Source organism: Zonotrichia leucophrys, chromosome 5, assembly GCF_028769735.1.
Source record: "Zonotrichia leucophrys gambelii isolate GWCS_2022_RI chromosome 5, RI_Zleu_2.0, whole genome shotgun sequence".
In the NCBI taxonomy this organism is placed as follows: domain Eukaryota; kingdom Metazoa; phylum Chordata; class Aves; order Passeriformes; family Passerellidae; genus Zonotrichia; species Zonotrichia leucophrys.
Genome location: NC_088175.1, coordinates 976,072 through 1,002,635, shown reverse-complemented (window position 1 = coordinate 1,002,635; position 26,564 = coordinate 976,072). Strand labels below are relative to the sequence as shown.

The 26,564-nt window shown below is 45.9% G+C and overlaps 1 protein-coding gene across 2 annotated transcripts in view; it reads right to left on the bottom strand.

The window, feature by feature from the left end:
- The window catches only part of PRKCH (protein kinase C eta), a 116,889-nt gene that overhangs the window by 39,934 nt on the left and 50,391 nt on the right, over positions 1-26,564 (bottom strand). For both annotated transcript variants that reach the window (XM_064713782.1, XM_064713783.1), the window contains exons 7-10: positions 25,658-25,785; positions 23,419-23,562; positions 22,514-22,687; positions 7,607-7,761 (exon numbers count right to left, since the gene is read on the bottom strand). In XM_064713782.1, the coding sequence (XP_064569852.1) occupies positions 7,607-7,761; positions 22,514-22,687; positions 23,419-23,562; positions 25,658-25,785 (601 nt within the window). The remainder of the gene's footprint in view (positions 1-7,606; positions 7,762-22,513; positions 22,688-23,418; positions 23,563-25,657; positions 25,786-26,564) is intronic.

Here is a 26,564-nt window from a genome sequence, read left to right as displayed (position 1 = left end):
TACAAAGATCAATAAAATTACTGGATTAATGCTGGGCAATTCTGGAGAGCTCAGAGCAAATGTTTTCAAAATTCGTGAAATCAAACACCTGAATGCCCTTGGTATCAGGGAACATGTTAAAAGTCAGATGAGCAGTTCTGGCTAAAAACATAAGAGTAATATTTAGGGGCAGTTTTAAAAAATAAATTTTAAGTAACATAAAATATATTTAAGTTTTATGTTTTCTCCTTCTGGTGACCTTTATGCCTTTAAAATAGAAAGAAGAGAACAGGAAAGACAGAAAACCAGTATTTTTGTAGAAAAATTTCTGTGTTTCAAAAGTTCCAATCTAAATATTCCCTGGTGCTCTAGGACTTAAAGATTAAGCCTAATTGTGGTTTCCAAGTCTCCATTCTTTGCAAACTTGTCTGTAATTGTTACACATAGCTATTTCTTAATTGCATCTGCATGCTCTTTAATTGTGAAATGCCTCCATGAGGATTTATTAGTCACAAAAGGAATGCCAGAACACAACTCACATCTAATCACCTATCCCCTCCACAGATTAGGGGATTTTTTTTTTTTAATTTTTATATTTTTATTGCACCAGCACCAGAATTCTCAAACAACACCAAGCTCTCATTGCAAGCATTCCCTAAATGAGTCTGTGTCTGGAAGAGTTCACATATTTTAATATGCAAATGCAGCAGCTACCCAAAAAAAAAGTGAAAGTATGAGAGACTGGCATTCAGCAAAGGTTCTCCAGCCTTGGGGCAGGTGGATGAACTACATAAACTCTTGAGGCCCCTTCGAGCTGGGATTTTTAAATGATTTATACAAACTCATTATATGCAGAGTTTGCAGGTTTTAAAATCAGCCCCTTTAAATAACCATAAAGCAAAAGTAGACACTAGCAGAGCCAACAGCTTCTGTGGGCTATTCAGTAGTCCTTAGTCATGTGGAAAGTTCCACCAAAGTTCACAGACGATATACAGTGGAGTCAATGGTGCACAGAGATCTGATCTGTGCATCTCCAAACAGGACTGCTCTTGCTAAGCACAACTGTAAATCAGGCCTGAGCTGGCCTGCCCTCTGACTGATTGAACATGACACAGAAACGTGAGAGGCTGGGCTTTTTTTTTTTCCTCTCTGCACTTTCCATTTGATCAAGTGCAGAGAAACAATCCTTTAAGCACTGCATGCCAGAGGCTGTAAGAGAGCCCATCTCACAGGCATGCAGCAACCACAGCACAGGGGAACACTGTGCAAGATGCACTGTCTAGAAGCACAAATCAGTCTGCACGAGCTGTTGACTGTCAGATAAGATAGCCACAGACATCAGTACACTCCTGACCCTCAGACACATCCCTTTATGTTTCCTAAAGCTGAATGCAGTGTTTCCAGAGATTCTAGCAAGAAAATTCCTCTTCTACACTAAGCAGTTGTGGTAGGAATGGGATTGCTGGTGGGGTATTCTGTGCCAGTTTGCAGCTTTTAGCTGATTTGCTTCACTCATTCACCAGATAATCAGCTTACATTTCATCCCTTCTGCTGCTCTCAGAAACCAGCACATCCTTCATTTTGCTCTGCTCACATTTATATCCACTCTGATCTTTGGGGCCCCAATCTCACACTGCACTGAGCCTCAGAGCTCCCCCAAATGGAGTTCTTGAAGTGACAGAGGGCAGATCCCACAGCTGAGGTTATGGAGACTCACACCCATCCTGGCACTGGTTGAGCTGTTCCCACCCTTTCCTCAGATGCAAACAACTCTGCCCACACAGACAAATCCACGGGGAAAGGAGGCATAAAATACATCAAATCAGCAACAGTTACCTAGAGAGGCATCGACTGCAGCACAGTCAAGCAAAAACTTTCACTGAGCAATAAAACAGTTTGGGTTGGAAGGCACCTTAAAGATCACCTCATTCCAACCCCCACTGCCATGGGAAGGAACACCCTCCCTGTCCAACCTGCCCTTGGACACTTCCAGGGATGAGGCATCCACAGCTTCTCTGGGCAGCCTGTGCCAGGGCCTCACACCCTCACAGCAAAGAATTGCTTTTTTGTATCTAACCTCAATCTACCCTTCCTCAGCTTAAGGCCATTCCCCCTTGTCTTATCACTGCATACCCTTGCAAAAAGCCTCTCTCCACCTTCTTGCAGACCCCTCTTAGATATTGGAAGGCTGTTATCAGGTCTCCAGGCTGCAGCCTGGAGGTCTTTCTTATAAGGTCTTTCAGAAAAGCTTAAAAACACCTGATTGAACCAAAGGCTTATCTTTATTTACCAAGAAAACAAAGCTCTGCACAGCACCTAAGCAAACCAGCAGTAATCCCTGGGTAGCCCCCCAGCCAGGCAGTTTGCCTTGCAGAGAGAGCACTGCTGCTATCAGCCACAGATCCAGTTCCACTGCTCATTTACCTCCCTGGGGAAAGCCCCTTCACTTCAGGGGAAACAAGATCTGGCTCCAGATGTGAAAAAAGGCATCAGAATAAACAAAATCAACAGCTGAAAAACACCCACCAAACAAAACACCAACAACCAAAAAACAAAGCAAAGAGTGAACATGAGGAATCCCATGTCTACACTGTCTTGACCCATGGAAAAAGTAAACAGCACACTAATAAAAGTTGCTCTGTTAACAGTGGCTGTATGTAATTAGGAAAGGCATTCAGCTTCTGTTTTCAGCATGCAATTTTTAATTGATTTTGCTGAAAGAAACCTTAGTGTTTCAGTTAACAGCAGTCTTTCCAGCAAAACTGGTCTCCATAAAAGGCTTATGTAAAGCTTCCTTCAAGTGTCACAGGCTCATTGTTTGAACTGGCAGGGAATTAACCTGTTGCAAAAAGCCCATTCCCTATAAAAGCCAACAGTCATGAGACACAGAGCTGCACACCTGATGGGTCTCCTCCACCAAGGAAAGGTGATGAATTCAGAGGCCAGGCAGTATCCAGCAATCTTCCCAGATCCCACAGGAGAAAGTTTTTCCCTGTCATAAGAAGTCCCCACACACAGTAAGGAGATGCTCTCAGGTAACACACAGAGGAGCAAACACTGCCTGTTAATACGCTTATCTTATTTTCCCCAAGAGCTGGAGTTCAGCTCCAAGGCCAGGCCATGCTCTCTTCTGGATAATTGCATAATTATCTTTTGCCTTCCAAAAGGACCAGGCATCCTATTAAAGAACTTTGAGTCACAGGACAGCAGAGCACAGGGGTTCTTTGCACACCCTCCCACACCCAGAGGTGTGATAGGGCACCAGCAGACGCCCAACCTCTCCAGAGGGGCCAGCAGCTTTAGAAATACCAATAGAGACACAAAGGCAGTGAAATGAGCTGACCAGAGGAGCCCTCAGGATAAAAACAAGATTCTTCAGGCAGCCAATAACCAGTCCTTCTCAGCAGTATTTTATCTCCTGTGCCTCCTGGCTACTGCATGACCTCCATGCTAGACCACCTTAAGGATGGATCTGCCCCTGTGCTGTGCCAAGCACTGAGCTGGGACATGGAGGTGTCCAACTCTACACCTCAAGCTGGCAAAACGACCACTAAAGTACAGCTGGCATTGTGTCCTGCCTGCTCCATCACCTCTGCAGGCAGTGGAGGTGTGTTCTGGAAAGAGACGCTCTCAGCCCAGGATGACTCTCTCATCCTGCTAGTGAGACATATTTGCAGAGAGAGAGAGAGAGGTTTGTCACAGAAATTAAGGCTGTGCCACTAGGCTGGGCTGATTGCTTTGTGTTGCCTTTAGAAAGGTCTTACTGTATTTTACTGTAAATCTCAAAGCCCCCTCCTCCAAAAAAATCCAACCCCACCACAATCAAAATTAAGGAAACACTCGCACCTGCCCTCAATACTCAAGTAGCTGACCTTGGCATGTGGATCCACCCCTCCCAAATCTGTCCCTCAGCCCATGCCAAGGTCTGAATTTGAGGGCAGCAGGGCAGGCCAGCCATTTTTACAGTAGTGATACTCATGAGGAAATGCCCTGCTTTTAAAATAAACCCTTGCAGTCATCCACTGTCTCTGTGCTTTTTAGCAGACTGTGAGTGGACCAGCTCCCTTGTACTGAATAAGCCACTGTGTAACCTAATTCTGCTCAGATATGCTGCTTTGTTTTGTTTCTGGCAAGCACAGAAGCCAAAATATGCTTCGCCTACCCTGGGAACTGCTGAACTGGAAAGTGAAAGTCAGCAAGAGCTGCCTCAAGAAAAATAGCACATCCAGCCATTAGAAAAAATGACAAACCAACCCACCTATCTGCAACAGAGCCCAGCACTGTAATTTCCTTTAGAAATAATCCTAGAGAAAGCAGCAGTGCACAAATATTGCCCTGTGAGCAAAGATTTTATTTACAATAAGCATGATTATTACCTAACATTTTCCTGGCAGCACCCAGCCTGAGCTGATCCCAAACACGTCCTTGCCCTACTCCTCTGGTTAGGGGTGCACAATACACTGTGATGTGACATGTAAAAAGATTGTTTTCATGTCTGGATGCACTCCCCTGTATGATGGGCTAAGGAACCCCACTGTACTTGCTGATTTTCTTTCTTTTTTCAGGAAGTAACTATAAATAGGTGCTGCTAAGTTGACAGCTAAATCTCAGCTCAGGGCAAGACAGAGACCTTTCCTTGATAAGGCCAGAAAGCCATCTCTCCTTTGTAGTGCTGCAAATGAAGAGAGGAAAACAAAAGTTTTTGAAACAGAAAGATTTCTTTTAAAGAGCCCCAAATACATACAACGTATGTTTATGGGACTCCTATTCTGGCCAAAGCTTAGTAACAAAAAGGGAGTTTCTTCAAAATGAGAAGCAAACTCACTGAAAATTTCAGTTGAATCACAAAAATCTGTCTCATGAGAGAACCAATCCAGCTGTAAGCCCAGTTTTAAAATTAAGAATCACATATAGCCAAAATGCATCATCTGCCTCAAAACCCCATTCTCAGGGACTTACAGCAGCAAATGCAAAAATATTGCTCTACAGCTATTTCAAATTGCTTGTGTTTGGCTGAATTAATGAACACCTGATTTTAGCAGCCACCAGCACCATCCTGTCAGGCCACAATAACAAGTTTCAGCTGCTTCTTGATGAACTTTCAGTGCTGTCTCTCAAACCTCTCTAGCATTTCAAAGAAGAGAAAACTCAGCTTTTGGCAGCACTTGTGGCAAATGCAACTTGACTTAGCAGGGGAACACTAATTGCACTGGTAAATGCAGATTCGTTCCTGAACTGCTCAGTCTTGAAGGGGCAAAGGAAAATACAGTATTATTAAGTTAAGCCCAGAATTAAAACAAATGACACAGAGTATTCTAGGTCAGCAACTCTCTTCCTCCACTGACCCTGGAAACCCAGAAAGAGGACACCTTGAAGAGCTTGTGGTAAAACCCTTTCTGGTCAAGCTATTTCTGGTGTCTCTGCCCCCTGCTCCCTAAGCAAGCACTCACATTCTGATCATAAAATCTGATCCAAACTCTCTTACACAAGTGCAGTGACTCCATTCTGAACATCCCCTTCTATCCTGCACATCCAGGGCCTGGTGTTTGTGACCTGACAGAAGCAACCTCAGCCCAGCACAGCCCCAGCCTGCAGCTCTCTCCTCTTACATCTTCCAGAACCCCAACTAATGATAAGAACCCAAGTCACCCACCCCCCTGCAGACCTGCCCCATGAAGCTGAAGCTACCTGACTCCACAGCTTAACCAGTTTCTCAACAAGATCAAAGCCTGTGCAGTTGTTCGAGGAGCTTTCCAATTATTCCTCCAGTTTCTATCATGAATTACAGCAGCACTTGAAGAGTGCCAAAACCCAGAGGGATCAGTTACTCCTGCCCTGTGACAGGCAGCAGGCTGGGGCAGACAGGACAAGGCATTACATTATGCACAGACCCAGTTTTGCTGCTGAATGACTGACAATAACTACTGGATGTCACTATTTTAAGGAAAATGTCATTTGGGTAATTATCTGGCAGGGTCTCTCCTCAGTGGCTGGCATTATTCACAAGGGAAGAATTAGACTGAAATCCAGCTGTAGAGTAAGGAGATTTGCTATTCTATACAGACAATCACTGTGCTTTAGGAGCTTGATACATAGGGTATATATCACTACTCATCCTCAGGCTCTCAGGACATGGAGAATATTAAAATGACACTCCTCCTCTATTTCACTGTACCAATTATGTCACATGAGTTCATACTTAAAAATATTTTAATATTCTCTGTCCTCACCTGACCATCTGTTTCTTACTGCAGCTCAAGCTAGGAAGAGACAGAGAAGCTGCTTTTACTTGGCTGATCCTATCATGTGTCCATCAGATAGGAAAGTTCCCCTTGACAGCCCCCAGCCCTTTGGTCACTTTAGCCCTCAGCTATTCTGGATTTTTTGAGTTGAAACCTGAGTTTATCTGTCATAGGAGGATGTCCTACTTGACTGGGTTAAACTATGTCCCAAATCAGAGGACATTTGGCCCAACTCACAGAAATGGCATTAACAGAGCTGGACTGGGATTGGAACTGGTCCCATCCTGCACCCAGCTCTGGATCCCAACAGTACAACTGGAACCAGGCAGCAAAAAAGAGAGCCTTGACATTATTCTTTGCAGTGCTGGCATGCCACAAGTGGGACTGCAGGGCTACAGCAGGCCATGCTCAAAAATACGTGCTTTGCTGCTGGAGTCTAGGTAAGAGCATTCCAAAGAAAACAACAGCCTATTCCTCCTCCCCAGTGCTCTGGGCACAAGGATACCAGAGGTGTTGTGTGAAATATGGCAGAAAGAAACCTTTCTGTACAACCAGACTGTCTCAGTGCTGACAACTGCCTGCTCCAGCTGTCCTACTCCATCCCAGAAGAGGCCTTGCTCTGCCTCTGGGCCATGAGGGAGGATGTTGGTCAAATGGTGCTGCTGGCCTGCACGGCAGCCTGGCTCTGATCCATGCTGGCTGCCCTATGCCTTTATGCTTCAACTGACAGGGGAGCACTTCAGCAGCACAGAAAGGAAAAAATATAACCAAACTGCCCCCCTGAGCACAGAAAAATGACAAATAACAAAGGAGAGCTATGTATGGAAAAGAGCTTCCTGAGAAGAGCCTTGAAACCTGGGGTGGAGGCTGACGCATGGAGGCAACAATGCTCCAATCCTGCTGCAAACACAAAGATGCCAGACATGGGCAGGAAGGAAAAACTCCTCCTGTAGGACCATGGCAGGAATGAAAACACTTTTAGTGGCTGAGATGAGTGGCACTGAATAATAGGTACGAGAAATAAGATAGGGTTTAAAGACAGTAGCTACTGCAGGGAAGCACAGGCTTTGGTGTGACCAGCATGTTATTAGCCTTGGAATAACATGGCACACTGTGGTCAAAGCAGCAGATCCCTACATTCAGAAGGATCCCTGCAAAAAATCTGGGAAGGTTTAATTTAATGCCTGCCCAGAAATTTAACACTCCCTCCTGGGAAGTGCTGCACCTTGGCCAGTGTGCAGGGGGAATGTGAAGGTAATGTGACCCCAGCTGACAACTCATTCCTGGTGGGCAGCAAGTGACACTTCTTTATTCAAGCAGAAAACTGCAGCTCTCATCTGAGCCATGGGGTTCAGACACAGGGAGGCCATGAATGCAGAGCTCACCTGTAAATGATGCCTCTGCTATGGAGAAACATGAGGGCTGAAATAATTTCTGCAGCGTAGAATCGAGCCCGATCCTCGTCGAAGCGACGCGACTTCTGGATGTGGAACATCAAATCCCCACCATTGACAAACTCCATCACGAAGAACAGGCGATCCTACACACAGGCAGACACAGCAAACATGAACAGCATTAATCACAGCCTCGCTCAGGCTTGGAAAAGTCTTAGCAAAACTATTTTCTCCCAAACAAAAACATTAAATAAGCTATCAGAAAAGCAGGGCAACCCCACCAAGGGGGAGAAAATGCCAAGGAGGACTACATTGATAGCAGAAGGATAATTAATTACTTTATTATCCTATATTATATTACACTATATTACACTGCATCTAAACTGAATTTGTACAAAGCACCCAACTTAATTTAACTGCACAGAATCTCATGATTGTCAGCTGACAGCCCCAGCACACACATACATGCTTGGCCCTGACAGGCCAAGGAAGCAAAACACCATCATTTAGGGTAAAAAAAAAAAAAAAAAGAAAAAAATGCATTCTATTTTGGCACAACATAGGAGCAGCCAATGAGATAAGAATTGTTTTGATTATTCTTTTCTTTGCTTCTCTCAGGTTCAAAGAATGTGAATCCCACAGCAGGCATGAGACAGTGAGTGGTGGAAAAGGCTGATTTTTTCAGGAAAAAGGAAAAATCAAATCAATGCCAGGAAGATCTGTTAGTATCTCCTTGCCCTGCACTCCTTGACCCCAGTGGTCAAATAAATGAATGAATTCCTGTTCACATGTGGATTGGTCATGTTAGTGTGTGCTCATCAGTAATCAGCTCCCATTGGGTTTCTCTGAATTATCCTTGGCCTCAACCAGCAGGGAATGACAGCCCTCCATCAGTACCCTCTGAACTGAGTGGCACAAGAGAAATCTGCAAAAAATCACTCCCTAGTAAACACCGCAGATCTCAGGGGAAAGCTGCTCCATAACACAATGTGCATAACCAGACTGCAGCTTCACCACAACAGCACAACATTGTCTTGAGGATATCCCAACATTATTCCTGGAGAATGTGGGCAGTTTTCCAGGATGGGATTTCCTGCCATACACTTGCATGGCAGCAGCTTTTTGGGCCCTCAGGTTCCAGCTTTCCTCTGACTAACCTGCAGACACCTCAGGGGAATAGAGGAACTGATAAGCACGAACCATAAATAAAAGTTTCTGCTGAGCAGAAAAGCAACCTGTTTGATGAAGTTCAGTTCATTAACCACAGCTGTTGGTCTCTGAGGTTTCTCTTTTGGCTTTGTTCTGGCTTTTGCAAAAGCCTACAGATAGGGAGGCACTTGCTTAAGCTGTGAGCTCCACAGTGAGTAGGGGTTTCACATGATTTCACTTGATTGTGAGAGGAAGGACACAGAGAGATTTGGCACAAAAATAAACCCTGGAATTTTTTTTGTCCAGTTCAAAAATTCCTCTCAGCAATTGTTTCAGGACGTTCAGAATTTGTTGTTAGAGTTTTTCTCTGAATATCAGGAACAAGCAGATTGGAAAACAGGCACAGAATTCAACTGGCATCAGCCAGGCTTTTAATGGTAATATTTGCCCTTCTTTCCCACAAGCCTCTTGCCAGGTCTGATGCTAATTATCTACAAACTACTTTTAAACCCTCTCTAAGTTTAAGAGGATAAGCATTGTCGTGCTCCACTTTCTGGCAGCCAGCCAGCTTGAAAAGACTACTGGTATTAACATCTTGAGATGCACATGGCAGAAGGAAAACAACCAGAAATTCCCTCAATTCTCAATGGATGTGAGCAGGAAAGCAAGTGGCTTGTAACACATGAGGACAGCTTTCTCCACACAGTCAACCTGGGCTCTGCCCAACAGCTCCTCTGGGGCTCCTTCAGAAGGTAAAGATCATGAAATCATAGACTCATCTGGGTTGGAAAAGACCATCAAATACTAACCCAATTCTGCCAAGCCCACCACTAAATCATGTCCCCAAGTGCCACACATCTACACTTCTTTTAAATATCTTCAATGATGGTGACTCCACCACTGCCCTGGGTAGACTGTTCCTAATATTGGATATTTCCTATTATCCAATCTAAACCTCCCCTGGTGCAACTTCAGACCATTTCCCCTTGTCCTGTGCCTTGTTCTCTGGGAGCAGAGCTTGACCCCTACCTGGCTCCACCCTCCTATCAGGAGTTTTGCAGAACCATAGGGTACCTCCTCAGCCTCCTTTTCTCCAGGCTGAGCCCCTCCAGCTCCTTCTCATCAGATTGTGCTCCAGACCCTGCCCAGCTCCTCTGTCTTTCCCTGGATCCAGCACCTCAATGTCCTTTCTGCAGTGAGGGTCCCAAAGTGAATGCAGAATTTGAGGTGCAGCCTCACCACAGCTCCCAGCACTCTCACACACTCCTGCAGCACCAAGGCCATGTGCTGAACTCTATCTCCAGTCCATATAGACAACATCACCTTATTGTTTTACTCTGTTTTTATGAGAGGGTACTGAAAGACACCTGAGCTGGCTTGTTTGGGCAGCAGTCTGAGCCAGAGCAGCATGAACTGTGCAAACCCATCACCAGCCTTGGCTCTTCAGCCCACATCAGCCCTCCAATGCCACATCTTCACTGCAGAAGGTTAAACTCAGCCTGGCTGTGCTGTGCCTGCCTGTTCCTCTGCCTGCAGCACAGGTATCACCCCTGCCTCTCCAGTCAGGCCAGCTTTTACATCTCCTTGTTATTCTTTCCCACCTCCTTCCTTGCTGATCTCTCCACATGACACATGCTTATCTAGCCCAGCTTGTCCAGGCATCTCCTCAAGCCCATACTTAAAAAGAAATCCCTCTTGCCAGATCCCCAACAGGAAGCAATTTAATTTACCAGCAGCCTGGTGAGGGATGGTGTGTGTATTTATGTAAGTAATACATATGCCTGTATAAACATGCATGCACTTAGGGAAACACACATGGATTTTCTACTCTTTCCTTAAAGGTGACCTTCAGGGAAACAAAATTAAAACTTTCTATCTTAAAACATGTATATTCAGCTTCTCCAGAGCAGGAAAATCTCCATGGCCCACCTCAGACTTCTGGCTGTGCTCATCTTTAGATGCTTACAGAAAGACACTGTTTCTTTCTCAAATGTTCAGGTAAGCACCAAAACAGCAGATCTTAAAATTCACATCATTGCTGCCAGGGAATTAGCAGCTTTTTTTCTAAAAATTGCTTTTGCTTCAGACTAACTGCAAACCTGAGCAAATATAACCGCACGTGTTATATGGTCACACCCACACATGGACTCATTTCACTGGTCAAGCATAGATACAGAACTCTGGGTTACTGCAGCTTTGAAATTTTTTTTTCAATTTATTTTAAGGAGGTCCAGCTTATTGTCTGCCCACTTTCCTAACACTTAGAAATCCCAAAGGCTGCTGAAGAAAAGACCAGGATGGGTTTTACAACTGGTTTATAATGCAGCATTAGTGCGCTGGTCAGCTACATGCCTGGCAATAGGCATTTGGAAAATCAGCACTAATGACCATCCTTTGGGGAAAACCATCTAGAAGCCAGGAAAAGCCTTCCATTTTTACTCTTAAGGAAGACCAACCACTCTCCCAGGAATCATTAGGAAATAAAATAAACAGTGGTATCCAATTGAAAAAAAAAAAAAAAAAGATGAGGAGAAGGAAGGGAAAAGAGGGGGAAATAAGGAGGGAGCTCAAGGGAAGGGAGGAAAGAGGGAAGAAGAGAGAGGAAGGGAAGGGCAGGAGGAAGAAAGGAGAAGAGGGAGGGAGAAAAGGAGGGAGCAAGATGAACCGGAAAAAAAAGAAGAAAAAAAGAAAGCAATTTGCAGCCAGAAGAGTAAGACAGGGTAAATAACTTAAGAAAGGGCCAGGAAAAGTAAATCTTAAAACAGCAGATAGTTCAGACACTTGCAAATTTGACCTAAGAGTCAGTTATGTGTCTTCTCCTTTCTTAAGTAATATCAGTGGAAATGAGGAATTGAAAGATGGATTATTTTTTGACAGGGCCCAATGCTGGACTCCTCACGTGTCTATTTTCTATTGTGTTTTGCCCAGAAGTCTGCCTGATGTGGGATCTCTGTTTGACGTGGTAAGAAAGGAGCATTTGAGTCAACAGGAAACAGAGACACCAAAGGCTTCGCAGCAAGTGGCAGCCACAGGAGGAAATCACATTGCACCACTCCTGGCCTGGGATCAGGAAGAATAAACTCTCAGAGCAATTGTTACTGTAAATTAAAAAAACACTTGGAGGAAATAAAATCCACAGGATCAAGCAGGTTTCTTTGAACCTACACGCAGAGATTAATCCTGTCATTTTCACACCAGAGAGCTGTCTTTTTTATTTTTCTTGGCTTTTCTAAAAATTTATTTCTTTTCATTTCAGTTTTCCACCCCTATTTGTTCACCCATTAGCAGGGCAGGGGCTGTTGGAAGCACAACAGTGGCTGACAGCAGCTACATACACGCATTATATTTGTTCATTGTCTTAGGGGGTTTTGTGGAGTTGAAGAAATTTCCTGACTGCAAGAGCCACCAAGAAGGACAACCCATACACTGGTTACTGCCCCTTGCAAACACTAAAATCCATCTCAAGCATCACTTTAGCCCTTTGTCCTCACAAGCTCTACAAGCTGCTTTGGATCCTCGTACCTTTTCTCTTTGTCATCACAGGGGAAGAAAAAAATCCAGATTTTATTTAAAGAGCATCCTTTTTCTCCCTGTGCCCCAAACCAGCAGTGTGATGGCCAACTTCTACCCTCTTCTACTTAAAAGTCATAGCTGATGTCCATTTGCAACCTACATAAGACCTCCTGGGACCTTATCACCAATCACAAGGCTCCAATTTTCCCCCACAAAAAAAAATCAGGCCGGCTCAGGAATTCCGCTTAGTTTGCATTTGATCTTTTTGGAAATAATTCATGCACACAACTCCTTAGAAAATCAGCTTTGGGCTCAATCTGAGTTCACTGAAGCCAAAGGGCTTCCCCAAGAAAAGAGTCATTTCCCCCTGTTTTGGTAGTTTATGCTTTGCAGAGCAGAAGGGAGGTTTTCCAAATCATCCCCAAACAGACACAGCTGTGTCGCTGCTTCCCAGAGAAAATTTATTGTTTCCAAAAAGAGTAGCAGGGCTTAGGGAGCTTGCAAACAAATCATTACAAGATAATTACAAGAGCTGGCAGGCTCTCTCAGTGTTCCCAATGTTCTTCTTCGTGGTCCACAACCCCCACACAAAGCAAATCTGCCCTAGGTCTTGCTGAGAGCAAGCAAATAAACCATGATTTCTCAGCACTCGGCTCCAGAAAGCCACATGTCCAACTCCCCAGCAGTGCAAGGGGCCATCTGGATCTGGGTCAAAGCACTGCAAAGCACAGGATCTGGAGGAGAAATAAGACACAGGCTTGTAACTGAATATTTATTTTTGTAGGACCAACACAGTCACGCCCCACTCTTAGATGCTGCTCTGTGAGGAAATGCCCATCCCTCCATTCCCAGACCTCCGCAAAACCCATGAATTCCTGCTGGAAATGCCTCCACAGCATTCAGAGATTCTACGAATTCCTGTTGGAAGTGCTTCCCTTCCCTCACTGTGGTTCTTCAACATCTTCATGAGGGAGGCAGAGGGGCAGGCACTGATCTCTGTGGTGCCCAGTGACAGAACCTGAGGGAATGGCCTGAAACTGTGTCAGGGGAGGTTTAGGTTGGATATCAGGAAAAGGCTCTTCACCCAGAGGGTGTTTGGGCACTGAACAGGCTCCCAGGGCAGTGGGCACAGCACCAAGGCTGGCAGAGCTCAAAGAGGGTTTGGACAATGCCCTCAGCACAGGGTGGGACTCTGTGCTGCTAATGGATTCCCTTCCAACTCAGCCTATTCCATGAGTCTATGATTCCATACCAGCCCTTCATAACAGAATACACAGATTCTATGAATTCCTGCTGGAAATGCCTCCCCTCCATACACAGCCATGGACCAAGGCAGCCCTGCACCCCACCTGCTGCTCCCAGCTCCAAGGTTAGGGAGAACAGGCTATCCGGGGGGGGGTCACACATGCTTTCAAACCCAGGGAGCATCACAGGCATCCTGTGAACAGTCCCACCACGAAGCAGCCACCACAACAACCCTTACACAAACACAAGTGTGAGCACAAGAGCAGACCTCATGAGCTCAGCCCCAAATTTCCAGACGAAGCAAGGCAGTGACTGATGTCAGGTGAAGATTTGGTCCTCTGGTTTCAAATCACAGCCACTACATAAAGGAACAGCTCTGCCCCATGCTGGCTCAGAAGGAACCCCACGTGGCCCAAAGTCCCAGACAGAGAGACAGCAGGTTTTACAGCCAGCTGCTCTGTGGAGCTGCTCTTCCTCCCTGCTCCAGGGGCTGCAGAAGTGCTGCCAGCCCCAGGAACCACTTCTGCCTCAGGAACCAAGCCACAGATGGCACACACAGCCCTGGGGTACCCAGATGAGGGCTCACTGTGGGATGCAGCTGAAAGGCTAAGAAAGGGAAGCTTTCTCTCTTCTGCTGGTTTTGGGTGGTTTTTTAAGCTAGAAGGAGGTGCAGTGGAAATTAAGCCAGCTCAGAATGGGAATAAGGTGCTTGGGGTGTCTCCTTCAGGCTGGGTAGCTGGTGAGAATATTTCTGACAATCTCAGGTCACTTCCCCACACCAGGTTCATTTTTAGGTCCTTTAATTAATAGTCCCAAACCTAAATGAGGCAGTTAGCACTGGTTATCACCCCGTCACACTCTGCTCTCTGACACTGCTGACAGTGTGCACCACAAGACTCCCTGGGGCCACTGCAGCAAGGCACATACAGATGGCCCAGAGAATCATAAACTGGCTCTTGCCACTTGCATAAATAAACTCTGCAGGGTCCCTGGGGGTGAAGGTGGCCCTGGCACTTGGGTGCACAGTGCACATCAACATCCAGCCCATTCCAGAGGAGCTCAAGAATGACAACCACAAACCAGGATGGGCTGAGGGGGTTGTGGGTTCCCACTTGCCCCAGGGGAAAAAAACCAAAACAAATCTAACTGCATCCTCCAAATTCCTGCCCCTATTTTCTCAACTACTTGGCTGAAATGTCAAGCTCATATGCTGGAGTTTTTGTAACAGGCAAATTCAGTCGTTTGTCTGGAACAATACATCTTCTGGGGTATTCAAGTGAAGCATACACACATCCTTCCTCCTCATCCCCTCCCTGCAAGGCAGCCTAATTCACAGCAGTGTTACACTATTAGCTCATCTTTTCCCTAGAAACTTTTACACACCCTATGTGCAAAAGGATTATCATCTTGTTCACCTGTACCTGTTCCATTTAAAACCAGACCCAAATTAGAAAAAAACCTCAAAACTCAGATAAGCAAATCAATTATGTTTAAAATGTCTGGTTTTTTAATCCCAATTAAAAAACAAAAAGACACTTTGAGCATCATTAAAGTGAAGTATTAAAAGGATATAAAACAAACTGAAGAGAAGCAGCAATACAAAATCTTCCCTCTCAGACCTTTTAAAATGGTAAAGAAAAGAAATACTTCTTCCCACCTCAAAGATTACAAAAATTCAAAGGACTGACTGAACTTAGAGGGGAATAAATTGAGAAATAAGGAACTAGAGTGTATGACACTATAGACATTACCTGTTAATCAAAGATTTAAAGGTCATCTGCACCCCTCAGCTGGCTGCTGGCATCTTGGTGTCTCAGGAGAGAATAGCCCTGTAAATAACACTCTTTTTTTACAGCCCTCAGCTCAAAAAGGCCACTGAAATTGGTCTTTTCCATTCAGAGTGACCAACCTGCAACAGCTCTTCCCATTTTACAAAATACTGAGCTCTGCAATACCCGCTGCCTCAGGCAGGGCTAGGGAAGGCTAGAGACCTCTACAACTCAGCCAAAGATCTTCACAAAAATTAAGAGTGCCAAAACACCCAAAAGCCACTCGGAAACAGCTTGCTGTGAGGATTTGTGAATCACCTTCTCACCGTAAATATCACCTGTAAATCAATATGGATTCAAAGAGACTGAAAGCTAAAGCACCAGTGGCTCACACCTCCGTTAGTTTCCTCTTCTCTGAGCTTAGACTGACTTTGTTTTTTTCTTCCCCTTCCTCCTCAGTACTGACTGGCACCTGCTTGCTCAGGGGCTGCTTGAGAGCTGCTTCCATTTTAATCTCATTTTAAGCCTCAACTTCCTTGATTTTAAGGACAAAAACCATTAGTTTCACATACTGTGGCTAACCATAGGCAACATATTCGGGCTACCCTTGCAGTGAGCTTGATGATTTGTCCAAGCTACAAAGTCTCTCCCGTTAGCCACTGCAGATGGAGACAGGCATTTATATCAGCTTCATGAAAATGCAAATATCTAAAGTCCCTCAGCCATGTGGGGTCAGAAAGTTACACTGGGGGCTACGACAGGACGATGGCAGCTGACCCTTCCAAGCCTGCAGCTCATGTTTTCACCTCAGCTCTCAGTGCCCCAGTGTGCATCCCGAGCGTGGACATCCAGCAAAGTTCACAGATTAGAGTCACAAATGTCAGTCTGATCTTGTTTCACCTCCTGCCTGCAAAAAACCCCCTGGCCTCAAATGTTCCTGCAGCAAAGTGACCACTGCAATGTGGCACTGCAGATGGCAGAAAAAGCAGAGATTTTCTGAGCAGGCTGCAGAGGCCTCTCACATCAGGTTTACTGACAGCTGGAACCAGAGTGCCAGCAAACACATCAGGGGGTTTTGGTGATGTGGACACTGTCAAACCACAGGAAGATGCACTTTCAACCAGCCTGGCTTTATTCTGTGCTAAACAAGAGCCAGAGGAAAGCAGAAACTGGCTGTCTCTGCTGTGGTCACAAAGCCAACATGAAGGCACACAGCTGCAGGATCTGCACTGGGGAGTGAAGGGAGAGAGAAGAAATTCCCCTGTCCCTACCTGTCCAAGAATCCCCCAAAAACCAACCTGCCAACCCAGGTAAAGAACAACTGCAGCTCCTTCCAGCCTGACTTGCAGAGCCTTCCAGCAGTGTGGCTTGGGGCTAACACAGGTGCCAACTCTCAAGAATAAGAGAAAAAGTCTCAATGCCTGCAGAAAAGCATCCAAGAAGTGCATTTGGCTGTCATGTGAATGCACACATGGAGCTGTGCCTCCACAATGTGCCACAGAGGGAATGCAGGGGGTTCAGAGCCTGGGAGTGCATCAAAGCCATCCCCTCTGCTCCCAAAGGGCTCCCTCCCAGTGCCTTTCAAAGAGAACATCAAAAAGGCCTCACTGCCTCCTGAACGCCCACCAGCACACTCCAAGGTCTGTGTCAGGGCACTTGTTCATCTCCCAGAGCCCCAGGAAAGCTGTCACTGCCTCCCTCACCTCCACCACACCAGGCTCTGCTCTGTGCTCTGCCCATCTGGGGATGCTGGGGTGGCTGGTGGACAACCAGGCTGATGCTGGAGATCCCCTGGGGGATCCACGACTGAGGAGTCCCTGGACACACAAGGGCACTTAGACCTCCCTTGTGGCACCTGGGGACAAGGGGGGGTGAGCTGCCACCTCTCAGCACCAGCACTTTGGCTTGTGGGCCCTCACTTGAAAATGATGCTCCTGTTGAAGGCCCCAGGTCAGCTCTAGCTCTTCTGGAGGTGAAACACAGGCTCATATCTCTAAACCCTTGTCAAGATGACCACGCTGACCCTGGCAGGGCTGCCTGAGTGCCCCAAGAGCCAGTGGAGATGTGGAGAAGCACGACACAAGCCCTCAGTCAGAAATGGGGACAAAAAGCTGGGTGCCAAACAGCCGCTGCCCTCCCAAAATGGGAGCAGTTCCATGACTGTACTGTTCTGGAGTCCCAGGCCAGTCCTGCCTGGCTTGCAGAGCACTCCTGCTCATCATTATCTTGAAGGACTCTCGTTATAGAAAATCACAGCCTGCTGCCAAGTGCTCCTGTCTCACTATTTTTGGAACAACAGGGGCAGGCTCTGAGCCTCAGCAACTGTCAGCAGAGCCAGAGGGAAAGCAAATCCATATAATGATCAGGCTGGCTGATGGGGACAGTGCTGGGAACAGCATTGCCTGGGGGACAGTCCCCTGGAAGGACCCTTTGGTCATGAGAAAAGGGATAAGGGCAATAAACCTAAAACCAGAAGCTATTCAACACTATTGGCATGGGAAGCTGATCTCCCCCAGCCCTCTTCATTCTCATGCATATGAGTGGAGACAAAAGGATTTAAAAGCAAGCCACCTGTGCAGGAAGGATGGCTCCTAAACCCCAAAGACAGGACCTGCTTACTGCAAACTGATTTTAATTAAAACATTCCAGGATTCACATTCCCCAGGATTATATTACTGACTTAACTATTTATACCTATAGCCTCTTTCACCCCTCCTAGGACAGTATTGTTGAGGTGTTGCATGACACCAGGGTCAGGTAAAAGGAAACAAACACTTTTTGGTGCTTGTCACCCCCAGTGAAGGATCCACTATTATCCACAGGTCCCAGCACCTGTCAGCAACTCACAGATTACTGGAGCAGAAGCATAATCCTCTCTGGCACCAAAGAATTACTCTAAGGCCTTAGAAAAAGCAGAAGTAAATGGCTTAGGCAAGGTGGAAAGCTCTCAGGGCAAGGCCTTTAATTAAAAAAAATTGTAAAATTTAAAAAAACAGAGAGGTGGTGAGCAGGCAAAACCTCCCACAGATGTAGCTGAAGCAAGATTTAAACTTCCCCCCTGCAATGGAGCATCTGGATTCCCTCCTTGCCTTTCATAGGAAAGGAATCCAGAGGTGCAAGTCCAAAACTGCCCAGCCCAGTGCTGGGCACACAGATGGCTCCATCCAGCCTCTGCCAGCACTCTGAGCTGCTGATATTTCATCTTTAGGCTCCGAAAACTGTGACCCACAGGCAGGGACAGCCCTTGCAGCTCCTACCACCTAGTGGCTGCAGGATTCAGCCCTGGTGGAGTGAGGAGGTGCCTGGAGCCCACCCTGGGCAAATAAAGCTGCTCTTGCTGGAGGGCATCACTGAGGCTGCAGCTGAGACTGGGGCAGGCTCACACTGAGCACAGAGGCAGCACAAGAGAACAGAAAACCTTTCTGGAAACCATCAGGGGCCAATGAAAGCTCAGAAAAACCTCAGCCAGCTCTAAAATAGGCAAGCAGAAAAAGCAGCAGTATAGATGAGCTCTGGTAAGGCATTGCTGTTTCAGGTACTTGTGCCTGCTCAGCTAATTGTGGAATCACAGAATGGTTTGGGTTGGAAGGGATGTTAAAGATTATCTGATTACAACCTTCCTCTCCTGTACAGGGACACCTTTCACTAGATCAGGTTGCTCAGAGCTTCATCCAACCTGGCCTTGGACACTTCCAGAGATGGGGCATCCCTGGAACAATGCTGCATTCCTGGCATCACACAACATCACACTGTGCTGCACAGACATGTCCCAGGCTGCTAAAGTCACCCCCAGGCTGCTTACTCCAGGGGAAGAGTTTGCTGCTTTGGCTGGGATATTGTAAAAGAAACAGAATTCAAGTGGCTCTGGATCTAGTCAAATTCTCAGATCCCATGAGTGCTCTGTCGTCAAACTGCAGCAGCATCTCAGTCACTTCCAAGAGCCTTCCTTTGGAGTTTCCATGATTTCCTTTTGAACTGGGATGGGGGAGGCTGTAACTGGACACCCCTGTGTCTGGTGCAGCCTCACCAGTGCCAGGCAGAATGGATAATGGCTATTCCAAGCTCCTGAAGCAGCCTGGTCCATCATTTAGCCCACATTCCATGGAGCTGCACTGCTGGCTCAGGCTGAACCTGGCACCTTCCATCAGCCCTGCCTGCCCTCCAGCTGGGCTGCTCCTCTGCCAGTCAGTCCCAGCTTGTCCTGATCTTATGGGATCAGGCTTTGACTTGGCCTTGACAAATGGTAAGGGACCTCAAAGTGGCCAGTTCTTGAAAAATACCAAAAGGCAGGCCCTGTAGGTCATTATGTATCCAGGATCTCCACGGCAGACTGGAGTTGTGGGGTTTTTTATAACATGAACCATTAATACCACATTTTAAGTGTCTGGGCTGTAACTGTGATACATGTGATGTGGTTTCCATGTAATTGCAAACTGGGTATTTGTGCTACCATGTCCCAAGTCCATAAATTTTTAAATATGGCTGCAGGATGACATTTTGAATAAGTGGTTGCTCTTTTTACAACTATAATGATTTTTATATATAGATATCTTTTTCTGACAAGGTCTTGCTAATGGAGGGGATATCCCCATGCCATACAAGCAATTAACAGAAACCCCAAGTTTGTATCAGCCTGGTTAAGCCTTCCTGGAAGGATGTGACCAGTGAATACCTTGCTGTTGCAATAATTTCACTGCTATAGCAGAGGGGTTTAATTGTGCTTTTATAAACAATTTAAACCTGGTTATTCTGGACTGAAGTTGGTGTCACTGAGTGCAGACCATGGCCAAAAGATATCATGAACCACCTCAATTTGAAATCTGCTTTTTTTTGGTAAAATTGCTTCCCTTTTCTGTGTTGTTTATCAGCAGAGGGGAAGTGGGATTCAAGTGAAAGAGGAACCCAGGAAAGACTGGAAATAGCAGGGTCCTGCTACACAAGCACCACTCCTTTGGCACCTTTTCAAGGAGTGACCAGCTCTGTGTTCAGGGCACCAAGGGCTGAGGGATTCTTCCCTCTGCTCCTCTGATGACAAGCTGGTCCAGAAACTCCTGTTCCAGGCTGCTCTACTGTTCAGCAACCTCCTTTTAATTTCCAGTCTAACTGTACCCATGGCCAGTCTAGACTCATTTAATCTTAACCAGCATCTTGACAGCTTTGTTTCCCTCCTCCAGTGCTTGACATCTGCAGACATCAATCAGATCCTCTTTTTGCTTTCAATTTGCTAGTCTAAACAGGCTGAGTTCTCCCCTTTTCTTCCTCTTTGCAAAAGACTCTGCAATTACTCCAGTAGCCCAGAAGAGCCTGCCTGCACCCACAGCAGACTGTGTTCAGGTTTTTGAACATGACAAGCAGTTGCTCACACAGTGACCTTGAATCCTCCCTGAGTTCATAAGAAGCACTCTGCACAGCCCAGGAGCACACTTGCTGCTCTCACATCCACACTGCAAATTCAGTAAGCAAAGCCAAAGCAAAGGCCATAGCAGTGAGTGGCAAAGTCCACATTTGACCTCAAACAGAACACATCAATACTGGATATTTCCTGATATTTCAGGAAAGCCATTGCAAGTTGAAATATCACAACATAAAAGTTTCTTTGGTTACTACTGACAACAGTGAGCTTTAAGTTTCATTTCTGCTATACAGCACAGCTGCTCTGTGAACCATGTGAGCTGTGCATTAAATAAAACCCAGCACAAACCACTCATTTCTATCAGATGAGTCTACCCAAAGGCTCCACCCTAAATGAGCAGTTCTTCACCTCCATAGCTGGCTGTTGCATCACCCCAGTGAAAAGAGAAATGGGTGGGTGGCTGAATACATTTGCTCTTTTTTTGGTTTTTTGAGGTATTTTGGGTTTATGTAGGAGGAGCAAAGCTGCAATTAAAAGGGCAAGTTTCTCCTACCTCCTGTAAGAGGAAAACAAGCTCCACTGCCCTTTAGCTAAGAACAAAATGCAAGTGGAAAGGAGCCCAGGCAGTTTTGAAGAGCTACACTGCATGAAATGCTTTGGTCCTAATAACAGCTTAGCTGAGGGATTCCCAAATTGACCTTGCCATACATGGCTGTGGCCACTGCCTCCATCTCAGCCACTCCTCCCTCCACCACCCACACCAGCTGAGGCTTCCCAGCACTAGCACACACCAGCTGAGGCTCCCAGCCAGGCACTCAGCCCATGTCTTGTCCTCTATTCAGGTACACAGGGCACAAGGGACAGCAATGCTGCCATCTGTCTGCCCTACACAAAAAGCAACACCAACCATACATGGATCTGACTCAGTGTCCACTCCTGTCAGGCAGACCCTTCCAGTAACCCCTAAAGGAGCTTTTGTTCAGTTCTGAGCAGTCTACAAAGGCTGGCAGACACCAGAGGCTACCTCCAGTTCCAAGTGCAAATCTTAAAGTTTGCAGAAAACTCAGTGCAAATACAGCCTTGTTAAAAATTCAGGCAGCAACAGAGCAGAGCCTGAGATCCCAGAGCAACCAGAGGACACTGCAGGTGTGCAGACATTTGCACTTGGAAATGTTCAATGGCACAGAGATGTTTCTAGGGAAGACACAAAGAAAGGCTTTGTGCTTTACCAGTTTGTTAGGCAGCTCAGAAAAGGCCAGGATTTTTTTGCCAAATGCCCAGCAGATGTCAGAGGTGCAATACAGCACAGTGTTCTGTTCATCCTTGTCATGGATATATTTTATGAAAAATCTTCTTGCTAGGACTTTTCTCCTGAGAAGCTGACAGGCCTCAGAAATGAAATGTAAACATTGATTATCTGCTGCTGTGGAATGCAACAGGTGCATCTTTGATTGGTCTCATGTGGTTGTTTTTAATTAATGGCCAATCACAGGCCAGCTGTCTCAGACTCTCTAGTCAGTCACAAGATTCTATTATCATTCCTTTCCAGCTTTCTGATGAAATCCTATTTCTTTTGTATAGTTTTTAGTATATCATTTTCTTTTAATATAACATATATATCATAAAATAATAAATCAGCCTTCTGAAACATGGAGTCAAGATTCTCATCTCTTCCCATGTCGGGGCTGCCTGCAAATTCTACATTTGGTGACCCTGAGTGAGGAACATTGCCACACATCCTCGAGCAGAGAGGTTTCTCCTGGGTCTGAGGTGGACATTGATACCAGGCCAGGGGCCAAACCCACAGCAAGGTTCCTCATGGCAGCCAGTGCCAGGAGGAAGGCTGGCCACTGCCTGGGCTGTACTTACAGGAGTCTGGAAGCAGCAGTAGAGCTTGGTGAGGAAGGGGTGGTTCCTGGATAAGGAGAGGATGCGTTTCTCGATCATGGTGCACTCAACATCGTCATCCTGGAGAATGACATCCTTCTTCAGCACCTTCACTGCATACAGCTCCCCACTCTCTTTTATCTTGGCAAGCATCACCTAAAACCAAAACCAGGGGTGAATGTCAAGTGTCTGAGCAGCACAGAGCCTCTCACACCTTCCCAGGCTGGAAATGTCACCCATCTCACAACCAGGCTTGTGGACCACAGTGAGTCAGCCTGTCAGCATCAGTGTACAATCAATGACACGCACCATGCCTGCAGCAGGCTGCTCTGGACAGACATGCCCACATGCTGCTCCTGTCTGGCACAGGGCTGCCTGGCTGAAGGTCACCCACTGTGCCAGCACAAACAGCCTGAGCAGGGCCTTTCATTCCACCTCCCTCCTCAGTTATAAAGCTCAAACACACTCTTTCACATCATCTTCCTGGCAAAGCAGAGAAACAAAACCACCATCTCACCACATTTGAAACCACTGCCTTGTTGCCTTTAAAGGAAAAGTCTTTACATGCTCCAAGAAATGCTGCCCAAACGGGTGCTAACACACACTTGCAGCTCCTGGTATAGGCCCTGGCATGCAGATTTTCCTTCAGGTGCTAAGTTCTTTTTTGTGATAGCCAGTTCTTCACTTTGCTGTCTGCTTTCTTTCTCTTGTCTTTTCTCCCTGCTCTCTGTAACCAACTTTGCTGCACAAAGCAAGTACCACTTAGTACTTGCTCTGGAGTACCACTCCACAGCCTGTGCACCATGTTATGAAATCATTTCAGCTGCCTTAGGGCTTCCTAAATAAGGAATGTGGTTTCTCACCAAATAGCCAGGAATAACTCTCACCTTTCCAAAGCTCCCCTTTCCCAACACACGAAGGAAGGTTAAGTCTTTGATCCCGAGTCTGCTTGCTGACATTTCAGCAATGGTGTTGCCATCCTTCAGGCTGCCTTTTCCCTGATGTTTCAATGTAGATCTGGAAACCAGCTTCTGTGGAAGAAAGCAAAGGAGTGTCAGCCTGCAGAGGAATTGTACTTCTGATTCAGTCAATCCACCAACCAGGGTATTTGGGGCCTTTCCAGGGGCACTTTATGGCTGCAGAAACAGAAAGTTTTGTTGGTAGAATCACACAGCTGCCACATGTGACCAGCCAAACTCAGCACTGCTCAGGGCTGTGCTGACATCTCAACACCAGCTCCTCACATGGCATTTGGGCTTGTAAACCCACTGCCCAGCACAGCCCAGATATTCACAGAATATCCTGAGTTTAGAAGGGAAGGATCATCAAGTCCAGCTCCAGGCCCTGCACAGGACCATCCCCAAGAGGCAAGATTGACCCTCTCCATTCTTACTCTCCACAAACAAATAAAGAGAATGAGTAGGGAAATCCAAATCTTCTCTCTGCCAGCAAAATAAGGAGGACTGCATAATTTCTGCAATAGGCAAAGTGCTGTGGAGATTTAGAACCCTAGCAGATCTCATCTGAACTTATGTTTCTACTTGATTTTAAGATTCTTACTCAAAGCCCAGCTCAGTGGGACCCCAACTTCAAAACATGTCTCTTTTCCACATTTGGGCTGCTGGCTTGCTCCACCGCTCCAAATTTGATGGAAAGCTGTTCATTCCCATGCCAGCAGTGAGGTGCTGCATATTCAGGAGTTGTACCAGTACCAGCTCACATTTCCAGAGCTCTTAATTTTGAAGTCAGAAAGATCAAGCCAACCTCCAGTGCCCTGTGCTCACAGCTCTCCAGGTATGCATGTGCATACAAACGAGCACTTCTGTTCAGTTTATTGGTCTGGACAAAGTCACAGGGACTTCGTGAGCTCCATCTTGTGACTACTTTGGTGTACAGCAAAGTTCCTTCTGCACAGGAGACTCATCAGCATGGGCAAAGAACCAAGAGCAGCCACAGAAACACAGAGAGGTTTGTGTTGGAAGGGACCTTCAAGATCATTCAGTTCCAAATCCCTGCCATGGGCAGGGACACCTTCCACCAGACCAGGGTGCTCAGAACCCCATCCAACCTGATCTTGAACACTTCCAGGGACTGGGCACCCACAGCTTCTCCGGGCAACCAGTGGCAGGGCCTGACCAGGCTCACAGTAAAGAATTTCTTCATTATCTAAACCCACCCTCATTCAGCTTAAAGCCATTCAGGGTTGTCCTTACAGCACAGTCTGAGCATTTTCCTAGATCCTTTATGTCATGAATAACAAGAAGAGATCATTAAACACCAAGCACAGATTTTGTTGTTGTTGTTGTCATCTACTTTTGATGTGCAGATGATGCAAACAAGTGTTAACAAGTGCTGATTTTTGCAGAATGGAATATGGGATTTCCCTGTAACTCTCAGGATAACTGTTCCCCAAACTGCTACAGGGGGAAGAGCAGGATAAGAGTTTGCTACAAACCAACTGAAATCAAAAGGGCAAATGAGTCTGCTAGGACTGATACAGCATGATGTGGTTGATCAACATAGCTGGCCAATCGTATCCAAAGATTTACCACACCTGGAAATTATGGATTGGGTTTTAATTTTTTTTTTTTTTTTTTTTGTGTTGACAGGCACTACAGATTTTTGGCCAGGAATGTAGTGAAGAGTGAAATGGTTTCCCCAAAATCATACAGAAGAAGTAACAAAGCTGGGGAAAGAACTAAGCTTCTTCTTGAGCTCTTTTGCTCTATCACAAGCTATGCATGCAGGTAATATCTGCACTTGCAGTAAAAAAAAAAATGCATGGCATGAATCAATTGATCACTAATTAGTCATAAATCATACTAATAACTAATTAGTCAGGGGGGTCTTATTCTCCTCTTATTTGTGATACACAGATGAAAGAGCGTTGAAGAGTCACAGCACTGTGAAACACAAGCACATTGCAAAGCAACACTTATAGAATAAAACCTGGATGTCAGACATCCATTTTCCAGGTGAGGTCCTTGCCACAAGCCACAGATCTACTCCTGCAGGCCCCCACCCAGCATTACCTATCCTATGGGAAGCCTCTGTCCCCTCCTACATCCATAAAAAGATTCAGTTGTAAATGCCTTAAATGGAGAAGGAAAAAAAAGGAATACTCACTGAATTTGGGGAAATGCTTCCTGGCTGCAGACCCATGCAGGCCAAGGTTTTGGCAAGCTCTGCTGAGTTCACCCCACAGTTTGGAGCAACGTTTGCTTGGCATCGGATGTGGACGTTCATTTTACAGACTGACAGGGGCAATGGAAAGTAAGAGCAAAGGAACAATTAAAATAACTTGGAGGGGTTTGCTGCTGAGAAGCAATTTACTAATTCTGCTTCAGAAAATACACCCATCTGGGCCTACACTGCATCTTTAAACTAGAGGGATTTTTGCCACTGATCTAAGTAGAAGCAAAATTGGGACTCTTGTAAGAGAATAAACTCCTGGAAACCAGGAACAGACCCCAAACTCTCCAAGCAGGATGCCATTATTGCCTAAAGCTTTTCATAAGCACATATTTTTGAGGTGCATAACCACCATTGCAGCTATGTCTGTAAGTACAATTAATGATTCTAACGCCAAAGAATTCACAACAAGCATCCCCTGCATCTAATTTTAAAGGCAATATTCAGTGGGAAACAAAAATCATTATTGCTCTCGCTCATGGGCACACACACACCCTCTTGTGGGAGATGAAGGCAAGGATTTTACAGTCTGGATCATTGAAACAAAAACTTAACACCAGAACATGCTTAGTCATCAATTAATAGGCAGGGTAGTCAGCCTAAAGCAATGACCTTTTTTTCCCCTCAGATGCCTTTTCACTGCCTTATCTCATTAGCTGAGGAAAAACCTTCAGGTAAAGGGAAAATAGGAATGCAGGAAGAAGAATACTTTTAATAATGCAAGTGAAACAAAGTGCAAAGCAGAGTCCTTCTGGCAGGCAGAGATGAAAAAGGTGATCAGCCTTTTTTCAAACCCTTACAAAGATAAATATTCATCACTCAGCTTTCTCCTGAAGGTTGC